Here is an 18,593-nt window from a genome sequence, read left to right on the forward strand (position 1 = left end):
TTCAGTTTCATATATCTAATAACTGTTGGACACAGTAATGTTTCTGCCTTGAAATGAGGTTTATTGTACTAACAGTAAATGTGCAATCTGCATTCAAACAAAATTTGACAGGTGCATAAGTATGGGCACCCTTATCATTTTCTTGTTTTAAATACTCCTACCTACTTTTTACTGACTTACTAAAGCACTTTTTTTGGTTTTGTAACCTCATTGAGCTTTGAACTTCATAGCCAGGTGTATGCAATCATGAGAAAAGCTACTTAAAGTGGCCACTTGCAAGTTGTTCTCCTGTTTGAATCTCCTCTGAAGAGTGGCATCATGGGCTCCTCAAAACAACTGTCAAATGGTCTGAAAACAAAGATTATTCAACATAGCTGTTCAGGGGAAGGATACAAAAAGCTGTCTCAGAGATTTAACCTGTCAATTTCCACTGTGAGGAACATAGTAAGGAAATGGAAGAACACAGGTACAGTTCTTGTTAAGACCAGAAGTGGCAGGCCAAGAAAAACATCAGAAAGGCAGAGCAGAAGAATGGTGAGATCAGTCAAGGACAATCCTCAGACCACTTCCAGAGAGTTGCAGCATCAACTTGCTGCAGATGGTGTCACTGTGCATCGGTCAACTATACAACGCACTGTTTTTTTGCCGCCATGCATAACACCTTTTTGTATGACTAAACAACTCAATCTTGGTTTCATCAGTCCACAGGACCTTCTTCCAAAAAGAAATTGGCTTCTCCAAATGTGCTTTTGCATACCTCAGCCGACTCTGTTTGTGGCGTGCTTGCAGAAACGGCTTCTTTGGCATCAATCTCCCATACAGCTTCTCCTTGTGCAAAGTGCATTGTATAGTTGAACGATGCACAGTGACACCATCTGCAGCAAGTTGATGCTGTAACTCTCTGGAGGTGGTCTGAGGATTGTCCTTGACTGATCTCACCATTCTTCTTCTCTGCCTTTTTGATGTTTTTCTTGGCCTGCCACTTCTGGCCTTAACAAGAACTGTACCTGTGTTCTTCCATTTCCTTACTATGTTCCTCACAGTGGAAATTGACAGGTTAAATCTCTGAGACAGCTTTTTGTATCCTTCCCCTGAACAACTATGTTGAATAATCTTTGTTTTCAGATCATTTGACAGTTGTTTTGAGGAGCCCATGATGCCACTCTTCAGAGGAGATTCAAACAGGAGAACAACTTGCAAGTGGCCACTTTAAGAAGCTTTTCTCATGATTGCATACACCTGGCTATGAAGTTCAACGCTCAATGAGGATACAAAACCAAAAAAAGTGCTTTAGTAAGTCAGTAAAAAGTAGGTAGGAGTATTTTAAACAAGAAAATGATAAGGGTGCCCATACTTATGCACCTGTCAAATTTTGTTTGAATGCAGATTGCACATTTTCTGTTAGTACAATAAACCTCATTTCAAGGCAGAAACATTACTGTCTCCAACAGTTATTAGATGAATGAAACTGAAATAGCTGTTGCAAAAAAAATAATTTTTATAAAACATTAAGCTTAAGATTAATAGGGGTGCCCAAACCTTTTCATATGACTGTATGTGTGTCATCTCCCCTGTATATACCTGTGTGTCATCTTCTCCTGTATATAGTATATATCTGTGTGTCATCTCCTCCTGTATTAGACCTCATTCACACATTATTTGCTCAGTATTTTTACCTCAGTATTTGTAAGCTAAATTGGCAGCCTGATAAATCCCCTGCCAACAGGAAGCCCTCCCCCCTGGCAGTATATATTATCTCACACATACACATAATAGACAGGTCATGTGACTGACAGCTGCCGTATTTCCTATATGGTACATTTGTTGCTCTTGTAGTTTGTCTGCTTATTAATCAGATTTTTATTTTTGAAGGCTAATACCAGACTTGTGTGTGTTTTAGGGCGTTTCATGTGTCAAGTTGTGTGTGTTGAGTTGCGTGTGGCGACATGCATGTAGCGACTTTTGTGAGATGAGTTTTGTGTGGCGACATGCGTGTAACAACTTTTTGTGTGTCGAGTTGCATGTGACAGGTTAGTGTAGCAAGTTGTGTGCAGCAAGTTTTGCGCATGGCGAGTTTTGCGCGTGGCGAGTTTTATGTGTGGTGCATTTTGAGTATGTGCAAGTTTTGTGTGAGGCAATTTTTGCATGTGTTGCAACTTTTGTGCATGTGGCAATTTTTCCGCGTGTGCAAGGTTTGCGTGTGGCGAGTTTTCCATGAGGTGACTTTTGCACGTGTGGCTAGTTTTGCGTAAGCCTAGTTTTGCATGTGGCGAGTTTTGCGCGTGGCGAGTTTTGAGCAGCGACTTTTGTGTTTCGACTTTTATGTGGCGACGTTGGTGTATGTGTGGTGAAATGTGTGCTGAGGGTGATATGTGTTCAAGCACGTGGTAGTGTGTGGCGCATTTTGTGTGTGTGTTCATATCCCCGTGTGTGGTGAGTATCCCATGTCGGGGCCCCACCTTAGCAATTGTACGGTATGGCGCTATCGCTCTCACTCTTTAAATCCCCCTTGTTCACATCTGGCAGCTGTCAATTTGCCTCCAACACTTTTCCTTTCACTTTTTCCCCATTATGTAGATAGGGGCAAAATTGTTTGATTAATTGGAACGCGCGGGGTTAAAATTTCGCCTCACAACATAGCCTATGACGCTCTCGGGGTCCAGACGTGTGACTGTGCAAAATTTTGTGGCTGTAGCTGCGACGGTGCAGATGCCAATCCCGGACATACACACACACATTCAGCTTTATATATTAGATATGGCGCATGTCGGGAAGGGTTAAACATTAAGTATACACCACTGTACAAAAGTCTCATCCCACCCTTCTTTATAGTTACTGTTTGACTGTAATTGTAATACATAGGCATCCTCTAACAATTGCAAGTTACTGTACAACATAGGTAAAGTTAGCAGATTTCAAAGGGAATCGGTCACCTACTTTTTCATATATAAGGTGCGGCCACCGCCTGTCGCAGCTCCGGCGCAGGCGTACTTTACCTGCCCTGTTGAGGGTAGAGCAAAGTACTGCAGTGTGCAGGGAAAGGTCAGAGAGGCCCAGCGCCTGCACACTGCAGTACTTTGCTCTGCCCTCAACAGGGCAGGTAAAGTACGCCTGCGCAGGAGCCGCGACAGGAAGCAAGGAAGAGGACGTCATTGCAAGAAGAGAGGCGCCGGACCATGACACCCATCGGACCGGACCGCCCCCCAGGTGAGTATAATCTAACTTGTTTTTCTTATCATCAGGGGCTTATCTACAGCATTACAGAATGCTGTAGATAAGCCCCTGGTGGTGGCGTTGGCAGCAGCTTCTATACAACAAATGAGGTGACAGATTCCCTTTAAGTAACACATTATATAGCGTACTTTGTTATTGTAGTTTTTCTCTTGCTCAAAGATGTATCCTGCTTTTATCATGTACAGTATTAAAATACATATTAATAGTCAATATTTTAAAAAAAAATTTAAAATGACAGCAGCGTAATGTATGTAATAACATTTGTTTGCACATGAAGCAACAAGGCTAACATTAAGGGTATGTTTCCAAGTGCCGGATTACATCAGGATTTGCTGCGGATTGGACGCTGAGTACAGTCGTATTGTCCACATGTTACAGCATAGTGGAGGGGATTTTATGTATCCGGACATGCGGCGCGTCTTTATAGAGCGCAGCAGGTCTATTTATCTTGCGGAGACGCTCCATCTCCGCAAGATAAATACCACAGTCAATGAATAAGATGCGGTGATTCTGATTGTGCTCAATGAACACATCCGGAATCACCGCACGTGCAACATAATCCGGCGCTTTGGGCGGAGCGGGGTCTCCGCTGCGTCCAAAGAGTTTGGTTTCCTGAACGTGGAAACATACCCTAAGGAAATTCATTCAAAACGGATCTAGCTAAGGAAAGCAATACCGTGTTTGTATAATCTGTAGGATCCTGGGAATTTTCTTTGAACACTTTGCACCGATCGTCAAAATCTTCTTGAAGATGCATGACCTGTTCAGTCAAAGCATTCCCATGATTTCCTCCAAACTCTAGTTTTTCTAGCTTCTGAAATTCCATTGTTGTTTTCAATATATCCTATGAAAAGAAAAAAAAAAAAAATAGTTGCAACTTTTCAAAACAAAATATGAAACAGTTGTTTAATTTTTCCTTTTTACTTTTATTTTGGGTATTACACTGGCTCAGCTTTTACAACTGCTGCCTTCAACTTTTTAACTTGGTCTGCAAACCACACCAAGATGGAGTTGGTAAATGTTCCCAAGCCTACATGACTTCCCCTTAAAAGGGTTAACTGGGAATTTTTTTTTCTTTTTACAATGTGCCTAAGTAGTTGCAGGCAGGTAGTTGCTACCCACCTGCCTGCTGTGCCTGGCACAGATCTCTGCCAGCACAGAGTGGTCACAGGCCGCTCCTGCAGGCGATTTGGCAGCTTCTATTGTCATCACATGAACATAGCTGCGGCTTCTCATACTCTCTGCTGTGTTGACAGGGTGTGACTGCCAACATCATGCTGACTGCCAGCCAGCTCCCCGCTGCCTACTGGAAGGAAGCCAGCTATCAATCAGTGTGACATCGACAGTAAAGTCCTGTTAACAGTGTAGCCTGGAAGAAGAGCTTAATTGTTGACATGAAGCAGCAGAAATGCCGGCAGGAGAGGTCAGTTACCGCTATGAGCAGGCGCCAGGTACAGCAGGCAGGTAGTTGCCTCTGTTAGAAACTACCTGCCTGTCAGTTTTTAGGTCCATAGTAAAAAAATAAAAAAATTCCTGACTAATCCCTTTAACATTGCAAACACAGTAAGACAGGGAAAATGTTTTTTTTCTAAACTGACCCCAGTGCTACTGAGATTTGGTTGCAATGTCTACTGAGGCAAGGAATAAGAGACTCCAATTTGAGTGTAGTGCTGTAGATATAATGCCGCTATAGAAGACTTTAGGCTGGTTTCACAAATACAATATTTTTAAGGCCTGTATAACAAGTCTGACATTCATGCTCCAAGTATGGACCATGATGTAGGGACTGGCCACTTGTCTCTGCAACCGAGATCAAAAGCCTCATGGCTAAGAAGCTGTTGAGTTCAGGTCAGAAGATCTACAGACAGTCCAGAGATCACAGTCCATGCTCGGAACTTAAATGTCAGACGTGTGAAATTTGCCTTAAAATATTAATGGGAAACAATAATAAGTCATAAAAGTATCTATGCAAATATTTTTAAAAATGTCTTCTAATATTACTTTATATATACTACCAGTATAAAATTAGATCGGTTTCAAGCATTATTAATTTTAGAGAATATGCAGCTTCTCGTCACATTAGTAATTGTACATGGGGGCACTTAAATTTATTTTAAGGTTCAAAGCCTTAAAACATAATATCTACCTATATATCCAATTAAGCATAATTGACGTGGTCAATGACTGTGTCAAATGAAACTAATTACACTAATAATTATAATTATAGTCAGTGGAAGAATGTATTATTTAAAGTAGAATGGAAGTCTTATGTTAGAAGAGAACGTAAGGTTCTTCATTAGAAAAAAATATTGTGTAGGTCGGCTCATTTGCAATTCATAGCATATAAATATAAGTATTTATAGTGCTCGTATCTGAATAGGATACAATTAGAAGAATTAAATACCTCAATCTTCATTAAACGCTCAAGAAATCTGTCATATCTAGCAAACACCAGTTGAGAGCGAAAATCCCAAGGTTTAAATTCATTACTGTCTCGGTAAAATGACCCAAGATTGTTCCTGTGACTTTGAAATGAATGCAAGAAGGTCCTAAGGACATTCACTGCAATTTGTACATGCTCTAGTGCTTCCTCTGTTTCCTCTTTGAAAAGATCTTCCGGTGAAAGATACAGTTTTGCCTAGAATTTAATAAGTGACAATAAGACTTCATGATAGACAATGAACTAAAATAATGAAGAAGAATAATAATACAATTAATCGGATTTTACACGCAATTAAAAAAGAAAAAAGGATCAGCTACATGGAAACTGATCAAAACATTATTTTTTTTTCCAGAACCGAGTACTTTTATGAATAATTATTAATTCATCTATTGTATATATGTTAAATCTATACTGTAATTATCTGTTGTATGCACCATTTCAGCTCTTCCATAGAGCTACCATTAAGCATTGATAACGGCTCAACAAAAGATTTGACAATCCACTGGAGTGCGGTTTCCTTTTGTATTATCCTAAATATGGAGGTCTGAAGTCTACCTTCTGCAGGCATCACACCCATGCATAATGGATTTTCACCTACATTACATGATTCAGCTAAAGTACCTCATATTTTTTCTTACTGTAACTACCTATTTCTAATAATGTAAGTCTACCCCACTCTGTCTAAGTGATACCATTTTCCAAATGAATTTGTAGATCAAATAAAAAATGTGATGTTTTCTAAGGACAAAGTATTACCTGGTCCAGTGCCATGAGTTAACTTATGAATGCACTGTGTTGACAGTTCTTGTAATTTTGATTCTTAGGCTAGGTTCACATTGCGTTAGTGGGTGATCGCTAACGGACAGCGTTGCACGGCGAAAATGTCGCAATTAACGCCGTGCAACGGGTCCGTTAGCGCACCCATTGACAGCAATGTAAATTTCGCCTGCAGCGCATCACTAGCGCGTGCCTTTTTCGGCTCCCGCTAGTGATGTGCCGTTCTTCTGTGACGCGCCTCGGACGCTGCTTGCAGCGTCCGCGGCGCGCCCGAGGTCCGTTCCCCGCTCTCGCAGATCGGGGATCTGCGAGAGCGGGGACGCTAACGCGACCCCTGAAAGCGGCCCCTAAATAAACATTGCGTTAGCGCAATCCGCTAGCGCTAAACGGATTGCCCTAACGCAATGTGAACCTAGCCTTAAAGAAACACGCCAGCTAAAACAAATACACTGAGCTATGCCTAATGTAGGGCCTGAGGGTGCACCAAGTAGAACATACAGAATACATTTTACCTATAGTATTACATTAGGTTAGGAACATAAAGACCATCATACACATTAGATGGCTGTCGGCCAATGATGGTTTGGTCGATTGTTCAGTCAGTAGCTAACTCGGCCTTCTCTCTTATACACAGGGACATTCATTCGGCTGAGGGATCCTGTGTTTCTATGAAAGAACCAGCACCAGACATGTCTGGTGGTGGCTTATCTCTGGGACCAGCAGTCTGAAATCAGACGCACTTGACTGACATTTCCTCCCGAGCATTCCATATACATTAGACTGTTGGCCGAACACGTCAATATCAGTAATAACATTACTCCAAGGTATATTGTGTTGGCTTTAAAATCGTCTGTTATGATCCGGTGACCTTGGAGCCGCATGAGAGACTTTCTCAGGAGTAGGTGGAAACCTGTACTGACCGCAAACCCTAAACTGACACCGCAACTAGAAGTAGCCGTGGGGTGTACCTAACATGTCCTAGACACCTCGACACAGCCGGAGGACTAAATACCCCTATAGGTGGAAATGGGAATTCTATCTTGCCTCAGAACAGAACCCCAAAGGATAGGCAGCCCCCCACAAATATTGACTGTGAGTATAAGAGGAAAGACACACGCAGGCAGAAAAACAGGATTTAGCAAAAGAGGCACTTCTAGCTAAATAAAAAAGGATAGGACAGAATTCTAAGCGGTCAGTATTAAAATCCTAAAAATATCCACAGCAGAAAATACAAATATACTACATCTAACTAAAGACATAGCAAGTATATCTGCAACTCCTGAGAATCCAGCATGACTGAAAAATCCAAACAAAGTCTAAGCTGGACAAAAACACAATGAATTGCACTGAATTGCAAAGCACACTGCAAGTGTGCACAGAGACAAAAAACCAGACACTTATCTTAGCTAAATTGGCAGCAGAGCATGAGGAACCAGAGAGAGATGCAATCCCTCCAAGAACAATGGACAACTGGCCAGGAGTAATGGATCCTGCACACCTAAATACCTAGTAAAGCTGCAATCAGCAGAAACACCTGCCCAGGATTACAACCCCAAGACAACTGCACTACCACTAACAACCACCGGAGGGAGCCCAAGAGCAGAATTCACAACAATCGTCACTGTAGTCACACTGCAATCTAACCATCAGAAAAAACTCAAACCTTCTTATCTCTTACCTCTTCTTTTGTTGCATTTGCCTTCAAACTTATTGATGTAAAAAAACAAAGTCTAAGGGGCCGATGTGTCAAAGCTTTCACACTGGAATTCTTTCATAAAAGCTTTGAAAGTTCTACAAATTAAGTGCGAATCGGAGTTTAAAATTTCTTATTTTTGGAGCCTTCATACAAGTTTCTTCCAACTCCTACACAATGTGATGAGCTGGGGCATGACGACCGCTGCTCGTTAAATACTCGACAAGCATTGGTGTTTGCAAAACTACAAGTCTTACTATAGTAGGAGCTGAAGTAGAATTTGTGGCAAGGCCCATAAAGAGGTGTATGCCACTTGCCCGATGCTCTTAATTCATAAAGAGGCTTAAACTTCCTCATGAATCAGGAGCGTCTGACTCCAGCACGCCCCTCATCAAGACAGGTGTAAAGAACACTAGTCATGATGAATCGGGCCCTAAATGTTATAGGGGAGATGATGGATCGCAATGTTAAAGATCTAGCATTTCATTTTAGGTATTTTTAGAAACTTCACTTGACTTTCATATTCAGGAAGATATAGTTGAAGAAGTGTAATCATTTTCCTTTTATTAGCATCCTAAAGGTTCTGGTTGCAGCCTGTCAGTGTGATGATGGTGAACATTGGGAAAAATTAGGATTCTGCTTATTGGACATCAGCATGTCCAATCAAAGTTCCCCCAGGGGCAAAAGGCGATACTAGAGGTGATCAGCCAACCGTTATTTAATGTGTATCTTCAGCTTTATACTAATGCACAGTGATGTAATTACATTGTACATAACTCTCTCAGTATACAAATGCTCGCATGCACATGCTCATTTCTGTATATTACTCTGTGACGTAATCATTTATGTAGAGTTGTCATTTTTTATCTTGTAGAACCAGCCAGAGATTTCAAAACAGATTTTACAAGCTTCAAACTAAGATAATATAATGGTCTTTAGTGTGTAGTTTTCAGAACTTAACCCTGCTGTTCTGTTTAGATTTCACATACACTTGTACTGTTCCCGGTCATTTTTGACCGTCCTTATAAAATAATCATTTTTAGCTAATCTAAGTGGTTTTTTTAAACAGTTTTTGCACTATTATATTGCTTGTGAAGATGGTTGTTCAAATACCAGAAAAAAAAATAAATACAAAGCTTGTTTTATATTTTTTTTATATCCAAAAGGGAACATGGTATTCTTTCGATTTTTGTAAAAATTGATTATTTTTGCAGATAAAAAAAAAATCTTGATCTAAATGTTAACTATAAGTAATAATATCAAACATTATGTAGATATACTTTTTTCAAAGGCAAAAAAAAAAAAAAAAAAGCTTTTTTCTCTATAAAATGGCAAAAAACGTTGTTTTTTATACACTTATACTGTTCCCGGTCATTTTTGACCGGACCTAACAAAGTTGTGATTTGTACCTAATTCAAGTGTTATTTGATTACCTGTTGCATTGTTTTACTGTATGTGAACATGGTTTTCAATAATCAGATGAAAAATTAAATCAAAAACTTTTATTTTTTGAATCAAATAAATTAACATTTTTTGCAATATTTGCTTCATATTGCACATAAAAACTTTTCTTTATTCTAAACTATATACAAACTTATGAAACTCTACACTGCTATGTTATCTGTCTACAGATAAGATCAGAGCAGACACCACCCTGCAGCAGGAAAAAGCTCACAGTACAACACTTTAGGTGAATTCTGCTTAGGACAGCATTGCACAGTGTAATACTGTACAACCAGCAAACACATGGAAAATCAGAAAATCATGATTTACAATATGAAATGTTGACAACTGAATGGAACTAGATCTATATGAACAGCAGGGTAAATAAAAACCAGTGAAATAAATTGCGCATAGCTATACTGGAAGCGAATCCGTCGGCTGTATCGCAACTTGAAAATGTTGGTATGTGTAAATCTGTTCTGACCAAAAGTAGTCAGATACATTGATAAATAGTAGTAGATGCAATATATAGTTCAAAATGAGGTGATAGCACCTTTATTTTTGTCAAAAATTGTCTGGAGAGCTGAATAAAGGCCTATCGGTCATTTTTGACCGAACAGTACAAGTGTAAAAAAAATTGTACCAAATAAAGTAAACAAAAATTAAAAAAAAAAAAAATTCCCACAGAGAGTACCCCCCTAATGACGAAAAGTCAGGGAGCCTCAAGTCTCAGAATCACACGCTGAATTTTTATAACATTATAGAATTTCAAAAACGGTCATTTTTGACCTAACAGAACAGCAGGGTTAAACCCTTCCTGACAGTTCTGAGCTTTGTTTTTTTCCTCCCCTTCTTCCAAGAGAACTTTTATTTTTTCGGTCGACATAGCAGTATGAAAGGTTGTTTTCTGAGGAACAAGTTATAGTGTTGAATTACGCCATGCATTTTACCATTCAATGTACAGGAAAATGGAAAAAAGATCCTAATGCAATGAAATGGTGAAAAAAAAACACAATTAAGCAATTATTTTTGGAGTCTTTTTTTTCAGTGCTCATTAGCCAGTAATAAATTACTTGGCAATATGGCTTTTCAGATTAACACAATTATGGTGATGCCAAACTTGTATAATTTTTTGGGGTTAAACTGGTGAAAAAAAAATTGGCTTGTGCCGTCATTTTCTTAATTTCCCACTGATAGACCAGTGTAAGGGTTTGTTTTTTTGTATATAGAGCTGATTTTATTGGATGCCGTTTTAGGGTAAATACAATGTTTTTAATCGCTTTATTGCATTTTCTAGAAAGGTAACTCGAAAGTAAAAAAACAGCAATTTTGGCATTTCATTTTTTTTTTTTTTTTTTTTAATCTTTACAGCGCTTACCAAATGGGATAATTCCTTTTATATTCTGATGTGCTAATACCATACCAGAATGGTATATCATAACTATAAAAGTCCAAATATGTATTTTTTTTATTTCAATATTTTTAAAATTTTGAAAAGTGGGGGAGAGGCTGATTAAATTTTTTATATTTTTAAAATAATGATTTTTTGATTTTTTTAGTCCTCCCAAAGGACTTGAATCTTATTGTTCTAAATAAAACAATTCTACAGAATTGCAGTATATTTTAAAAATAACATTCTCATATGAAGCCCAGTCACAGGTTTGGGTTCATAGGAGAGCCATATGCTCTTTATTAAGACACAACACCAATTTGTCCGCAATCTCAGACAGAGGTTTCGCACTTAAGCCAATTTTTGAGTGATTGGTGGGGAGCTCAAGACTTGGATCCCCATTGCTCTCCTGCACGTTAGATAGTATCCATCATTTAAAGGAAAAGAGGGATTTTTGTGTACTCACCGTAAAATCCTTTTCTCCGAGCCAATCATTGGGGGACACAGACCGTGGGGTGTTATGCTGCTTGCCACTAGGAGGACACTAAGTGATACAAAGAAAGTTAGCTCCTCCCCTGCAGTATACACCCTCCTGCTGGCCCTCAGCTAACCAGTTCGGTGTAAAAAGCAGTAGGAGATCAGTAACAACATATTAGCTTACAGCATGTCATATTATATATGAGAGTATAGCATATCGGATTATAAAAAAAAACAAAACAAGCATAAGCCAATACCAGGGTGGGAGCTGTGTCCCCCAATGATTGGCTCGGAGAAAAGGATTTTACGGTGAGTACACAAAAATCCCTCTTTCTCCTACGCCTCATTGGGGGACACAGACCGTGGGACGTACCAAAGCAGTCCCTGGGTGGGGACAACGTCAGATCAGGCCCTGTGTAACTGCTACTTACAAGTGCGCCACCGCGGCCTGCAGAGTCCGCCTGCCCAGAGCCACATCTGTGGAAGTCTGGGAATTATAATGCTTGAAGAATGCATGCGGACTGGACGAATCCGCAAGCTTGCAGGCGTGTCTTGTCGACGCCTGGTGCCCAGAACCCACGATAGACAGGGAGATAGGCTGTCATCTAACACGGAAGGACTCCTGGATGGAGAAAGGAATACACCAGGCTAAATGGCCAATGAAGACGGCCAAACCCTTCCTGTAAACGTCAGGAAGCCTTCCTCTTACCGTTAGGAAACCCATGATACAGTGTCCAACCTTGGGAAGGACGCCGTCCTCAAGACGTACCTACTCAAAGCACTCGCTTCGTTCGGAATATGGGGAACTCATTCCATTTTGTGGACTGGTGCCAAAAGAGATGAGGGAAGAACTATGCCCTCATGACAGTAGTGATACAATACCACCTTGGTAACTAGGGATGGGGAAGGCCTGAGGACAACCTTGCCTTGAAGGAAATAAGGGAAAAAGGTCTGAAAAGACCCGTTAGCACCGAAGACTCGTCAGGATGAGGATATCGACGAGAAAAAAGGGGGGCGACCTTCCCTAATAGAATAGATCCCAATGATCTAACGGTATGCAATAGGGAAGAACTACATGTGAAAACATCCTGCGAGGTGGTCCCTACTTGCAGTTTTGTTGCAGAAAGACAGAAAGCTATCAGCTCCGCAAGCGAACTGACGTGGTCAGTGCGGATTTCCGAGGATCACTGGGGCCCTTTCTGCTTCTGAAAAACTCTCGGAAGTGGAAACTGGTACCACGGAATAACCAGAGCATGCAGTGCGATGGCTCTTGGATCTTGAGGCCGAACAACAAACTCGAGTACACAGGCGATCAGTCAGGACGCCATCCGAACTACAACTGTAGAGCTCCAGTGAAGGCGGGTCTGATGGAAGACTTCCAGGTGAAGTTCCCACTCACTTGAGGTGAAACCCTGACAGCTAAATATGTTCGCAGCCCAGAGTTCTACTCCTGGGACATGTACTGCCAAGATCACCGAGTGATAGATCTCGGCCCATGTGAGGTACCTTGGCCATGGTGCTTGAACGTGGGTACTCGCTAGATGATTGACGTATGACACAGCCGTGGCGCTGTCCAATTGAAATCGGCTGGGTTGACCCGCCATAAGGTAGTGGACCTACTATAGGACTACCTTTGAGATCTCCAGAGCAATGATCGGGAGAAGAGGACTGGCATTGGAAGTTACTAGTAACCATGGAACCGGGAGAAAAAACCCTGGATGAAGAAGGAGCTCAGAGACTATCGTCTGAAAGGCTGCTTGCCATGCTGAAAAACTAACGGAGCAAAGGAAACTGCTTCCATTGTCGTCTCCGTTTATTTTTATTTTTTTGAAGAAACCTCCCAGCAAATCGAATGAAATGAGGGGATGAGTGAGCAAGAGCGCGAGCTCCCTGTTGAAAAACCATGACCTTGTCTGGAGGGAAATTTACCACCCTTCTGGAAGAATACCGGATCATCCTCAAAAGGGATATCTGCTGGGCTGGAAATGAGAAGTTGTCTAAGTCTAGCCACCAGCCCAGGTGAGAGGGTATCACAAGTGATATAGACGACTCAGCATAGTCCTGCAAGGGCGGGTAAACAGTCGGCCAAACAGGGCAGGACGGCCACGCCTCTAGGTGCAAGATGACAGCCGCCATGACCCTTGCGAACACTCTGGGTGCGGTAGCAAGGCCGAAGGACAAGGTCGTGACTTAAATGCTGTTCACGAATAGAAAAGCAAAGGGATTTTTGAAGAGGTTAGGCATCCCGAATGTCGATGGATGCCAGAGACTGCACCTTTTTTGTTGAAGTAATGGCTGAGCGGAGGAACTCCATTCGAAGAAGAAGAACCTTGTGAAAAAGTTGTTAGAAGTTTGAGGTCCGGGATCGGTCCTACTTCTCGTTCCCTTTTTAGGAACCAAGATCCCTTAGATCAAGACTGTCCTGGACAACCCTTTCACTGTTGGTCGGGGCTGTAGGAACGTACGATCCTTGGTTAGTCTCCCGCTCAAAAATTTGATTGACCAGCTGAACTGTCTTCAGGAAAGGGGTACTGGTGTGAATCAAGGTAGTTAAGGTCTCCAGGCAGGAGACCGTTGCTCTAGCAATCCATGCGGCGGCTAGGGAGGGTAGAGGGCTGGACCCGTAGCCGCAAAACGGAACAAACCAGATTTGCTATTTGACAGATCGTGGCATTTTTAATTGAGGACATATCGGGCAGAGATACTGGTAGGTAAACCACAGGAGATTGTACCCGGTTAATCTGCCGAGTGGCAGAATGCGCCGCTGCTTCCAGCAGGTCATTGCAGAGTTAAAAATTAGGAGCCTCGATCCACCATCCTCTTAACAGGGAAGTGGAGAGGGAACATTCGCCTTCTTGCATCTTCTGTTAAATAGTGGTGATGCAGAGGGGGGTGCTCAGACGCCCGAAAAAGGGTGCCTCTGTACATCCACAGAGTTCAGGTCTCCGGGTGGACAGGACAGGTTGTCTGGCGTTAGACCTGGATGCAGGAAAAGGATACATGGAAGCGACCTTCATGTGCCCGTCTGTTGATGGTGTGGGGAGACCGGCGCCCTTTAAAGTGCCTGTCGCCCTTAAAAATCAGACCAGGCATAGCGTCCCACGTAGAGGCTTCTATCCAGTGAATCGCATATCCGGACTGGATGGCAAAAGCTCTACGAGGGAGTTTAGACTGAGGGAACTAGTTACACTGGGATAAACTGGGATCAGCGGCAGAGGGCTCCTCATTTATGACCAGTTTCGGATTGGTCATGTGCCTTTAAGACCAGGGAATACTGGTCGTGTTCCTTTAAGACCAGTGTGCCCCTAAGACCAGGGAATACTGGTCGTGAGCCTTTAAGACCAGGGAATACTGGTCGTGTGCCTTTAAGACCAGGGGATACTTACTGGTCCCGTGCCTTTAAGACCCGGGAATTCTGGTCACGCGCCTTTAAGACCAGGGAATTCTGGTCACGCGCCTTTAAAAACAGGGAATACTGGTCACGCGCCTTTAAGACCAGGGAATACTGGTCACGTGCCTTTAAGACCAGGGAATACTGGTCACGTGCCGTTAAGACCAGAGAATACTGGTCGTGTGACTTTAAGACCAGGAATACTGGTCATGCGGGTTTAGGTAAAATCTCGCAGCAAGCGAGAAGCGCCAATTCAGGGGGCAGAGCCACAGGCACGACGTGGGCGGAGCCTCGAGACTTCCCTGAATAGGCCCAAGCCGGGGCGTAAATTTCTGCAGCCGGCGCCAGCGTAGAAGTTAGGGGTGGTCACCCGTTGCTCGAGAAAATTGAGCGCTTCCGTGCCAGGTGAAAAACGCCAGGAAAAAAGGCAGAGCCGCCTTAAGGCGCCACAGTGCGCTTCTGGTGGTGCGGCCTACACATCGGCCGAAGCCAGGAGCTAAATTTTGTAGCCGGCTGGAGCGTTACCTCAGGGAGGTGGGCCACAGGGAAGCCTGAGACTGCCTGTGAATATCCCGCTGCAGAAGCCCATCGCTGGCAGGATCCACTCACCAACGGTGCGCGTCCCGGCATGGAGCCGCCGCGGATGTCGGGTATTGCAGCGTGGACGGTGCAGGAATAGAGGAATAAACCTCAATCCATCATCCCTCTTGTTAGGGAGGTGGAGAGGAACCATCCGCCTCCTTGTGCCATCCGCTTTCACAGTGGTGGGACAGTGGGGGCTGCCCGGACCATGAAGAGGGGCCTCTGTACATCCACGAAGTTCAGCCCATCGGGACCGTGAAGGCACCTTCGCCCCTGAAGGGGATTTCAACTGCGGCCTAGTCCGGCTGAAAAAACCGGGGACTAAATTTATGGAGCCTGCCGGTGGAGCGCGTCGGCGGGCCGCGCGCCGAATGATTGCCGCTGGCGAACCGGCCAGTGGCACACCCAGGACCGCATCTTCCACGCAGGCAGCGAGAGGAAGAATGGCCCCCGAGATCTGCAGGGCGCCTCTCGTCCCAGACGAGAAGCGCCGATATAGGGGGCGGGGTTACGGCCGTGGGAGGGATCTGCCCACTGCGGCCTACTCCAGCTGAAAAGCCGGGGACTAAATTTCCGGCCTGCCTGGCGATGCGCGGCGGCCGCAACGGAGCGACGCTAACCGCCGCAGTTCCCCGACCGCCGGCGCCTCTCTCCAGGGGCTCTGCCGCAAGTACCGCTGGCGCCTACCCCATAGAGGCCACTGCGGCCTACTCCGGCTGAAAAGCCGGGGACTAAATTTCCGGCCTGCCCGGCGGTGTGCGGCGGCGCGGCCGCAAAGCGATCCGGAGCGCAGGAGGGGAACTCCTGATGTACTCACAGTCCGGTAATGCAGGTCCCCCTGTCCCTGCGCGCTCCATCCTCATCCTCTTCTGTAATCCCTTTGGGCTCTGCCGCAAGTATGCAACGCCATGTAATGTGGGCCTTGTATGTCGGGCCCCCGGAGAGGAACATTAGAGCAGGCTCTATGTGCTTGCCGTCTTGCAGGGGGAAGGGAGATCGGGACCAAAGATGGAAACCCGTCGCCCCAGTAAAAATTGGCGTGCTCCAGCGTCGCAGGAGAGGGACGGGGAGGTATACTCGCCGTGCTCGCCTGTTGCTGGTTCGGGGGAGAGCGGGTCCTATAAAATAGGATCCGTCGCCCCCTTCACTCCGTTGAATAAAAAATAAAAATTTACAGAAAAATAAAAATTAAAATAAGAAAGTTGGGGTCTGAAAACAGACCCAAGTGCCTCCTACAGACACTAAGCAAGAACTGGTTAGCTGAGGGCCAGCAGGAGGGTGTATACTGCAGGGGAGGAGCTAACTTTCTTTGTATCACTTAGTGTCCTCCTAGTGGCAAGCAGCATAACACCCCACGGTCTGTGTCCCCCAATGAGGCGTAGGAGAAAATTATAATGATGAGTATCGCACGCTAAGTCAAGGGGATAGTAAGGATGGAATGTGGCCCTGTGTGCTGCACTACTTTCCATCACAGTGCTCCACTGTCATGATTCTCAATGGCGAGAGAACATAGCCCAGCATATATGAGAACTAGCTCTTGGAAGATGGAAACTATACTGACCATGAACTAAACCTGCCGCACAACTAGAAGTGGCCGGGTAGCATGCCTACGTTTTTTTATCCCTAGATGCCCAGCGCCAGCCGGAGAACTACCTAATCCTAGCAGAGGAAAAGACAGTCCTGGCTCACCTCTAGAGAAATTTTCCCAAAAGGCAGACAGAGGCCCCCACATATATTGGCGGTGATTTTAGATGAAATGACAAACGTAGTATGAAAATAGGTTTAGCAAAAATCGAGGTCCGCTTTCTAGATAGCAAGAAGACAGAAAGGGCACTTTCATGGTCAGCAGAAAACTCTATCAAAACACCATCCAGAAATTACTTTAAGACTCTAGCATTAACTCATAACACCAGAGTGGCAATTTCCGCTCACAAGAGCTTTCCAGACACAGTAACGAAACAGCAGCTGTGAACAGGAACAAAATGCAAAAACACACAAGGACAAAAGTCCAACTTAGCTGGGAGTTGTCTAGTAGCAGGAACATGCACAGAAAGGCTTCTGATTACATTGATGACCGGCATGAAACTGACAGAGGAGCAAGGTTATATAGCGACTCCCACATCCTGATAGGAGCAGGTGAACAGAGGGGATGATGCACACAAGTACAATTCCACAAGTGGCCACCGGGGGAGCCCAGAATCCAATTTCACAACAGTACCCCCCCCCTCAAGGAGGGGGCACCGAACCTTTACCAGAACCACCAGGGCGATCAGGATGAGCCCTATGAAAGGCACGGACAAGATCGGAGGCATGAACGTCAGAGGCAGTGACCCAAGAATTATCCTCCTGACCGTATCCCTTCCATTTGACCAGATACTGGAGTTTCCGTCTGGAAACACGAGAGTCCAAGATCTTTTCCACAACGTACTCCAACTCACCCTCAACCAACACCGGAGCAGGAGGCTCAACGGAAGGCACAGCCGGTACCTCATACCTGCGCAACAATGACCGATGAAAAACATTATGAATCGAAAAGGATGCAGGGAGGTCCAAACGGAAGGACACAGGGTTAAGAATCTCCAATATCTTGTACGGGCCGATGAACCGAGGCTTAAACTTAGGAGAAGAAACCCTCATAGGGACAAAACGAGAAGACAACCACACCAAGTCCCCAACACAAAGCCGAGGACCAACACGACGACGGCGGTTGGCAAAAAGCTGAGTCTTCTCCTGGGACAACTTCAAATTGTCCACCACCTGCCCCCAAATCTGATGCAACCTCTCCACCACAGCATCCACTCCAGGACAATCCGAAGATTCCACTTGACCGGAGGAAAATCGAGGATGAAACCCCGAATTACAGAAAAACGGGGACACCAAGGTGGCAGAGCTGGCCCGATTATTGAGGGCGAACTCCGCCAAAGGCAAAAAAGCAACCCAATCATCCTGATCCGCAGACACAAAACACCTCAAATATGTCTCCAAGGTCTGATTAGTCCGCTCGGTCTGGCCATTAGTCTGAGGATGGAAAGCAGACGAAAAAGACAAATCTATGCCCATCCTAGCACAGAATGCCCGCCAAAATCTAGACACGAATTGGGTCCCTCTGTCAGAAACGATATTCTCCGGAATACCATGCAAACGAACAACATTTTGAAAAAAC

General features: G+C 44.1%; 1 protein-coding gene across 1 annotated transcript in view; it reads right to left on the bottom strand.

Annotated features, from left to right (window-relative positions):
- DNAH11 (dynein axonemal heavy chain 11) overlaps positions 1-18,593 on the bottom strand; it is a 390,030-nt gene that overhangs the window by 307,960 nt on the left and 63,477 nt on the right. Inside the window, exons 8-9 of the mRNA XM_077268714.1 lie at positions 5,639-5,872; positions 3,911-4,078 (exon numbers count right to left, since the gene is read on the bottom strand). Of these exons, the coding sequence (XP_077124829.1) occupies positions 3,911-4,078; positions 5,639-5,872 (402 nt within the window). The remainder of the gene's footprint in view (positions 1-3,910; positions 4,079-5,638; positions 5,873-18,593) is intronic.

This window comes from Ranitomeya variabilis, chromosome 6 (genome assembly GCF_051348905.1).
Source record: "Ranitomeya variabilis isolate aRanVar5 chromosome 6, aRanVar5.hap1, whole genome shotgun sequence".
Classification (NCBI taxonomy): Eukaryota; Metazoa; Chordata; class Amphibia; order Anura; family Dendrobatidae; genus Ranitomeya; species Ranitomeya variabilis.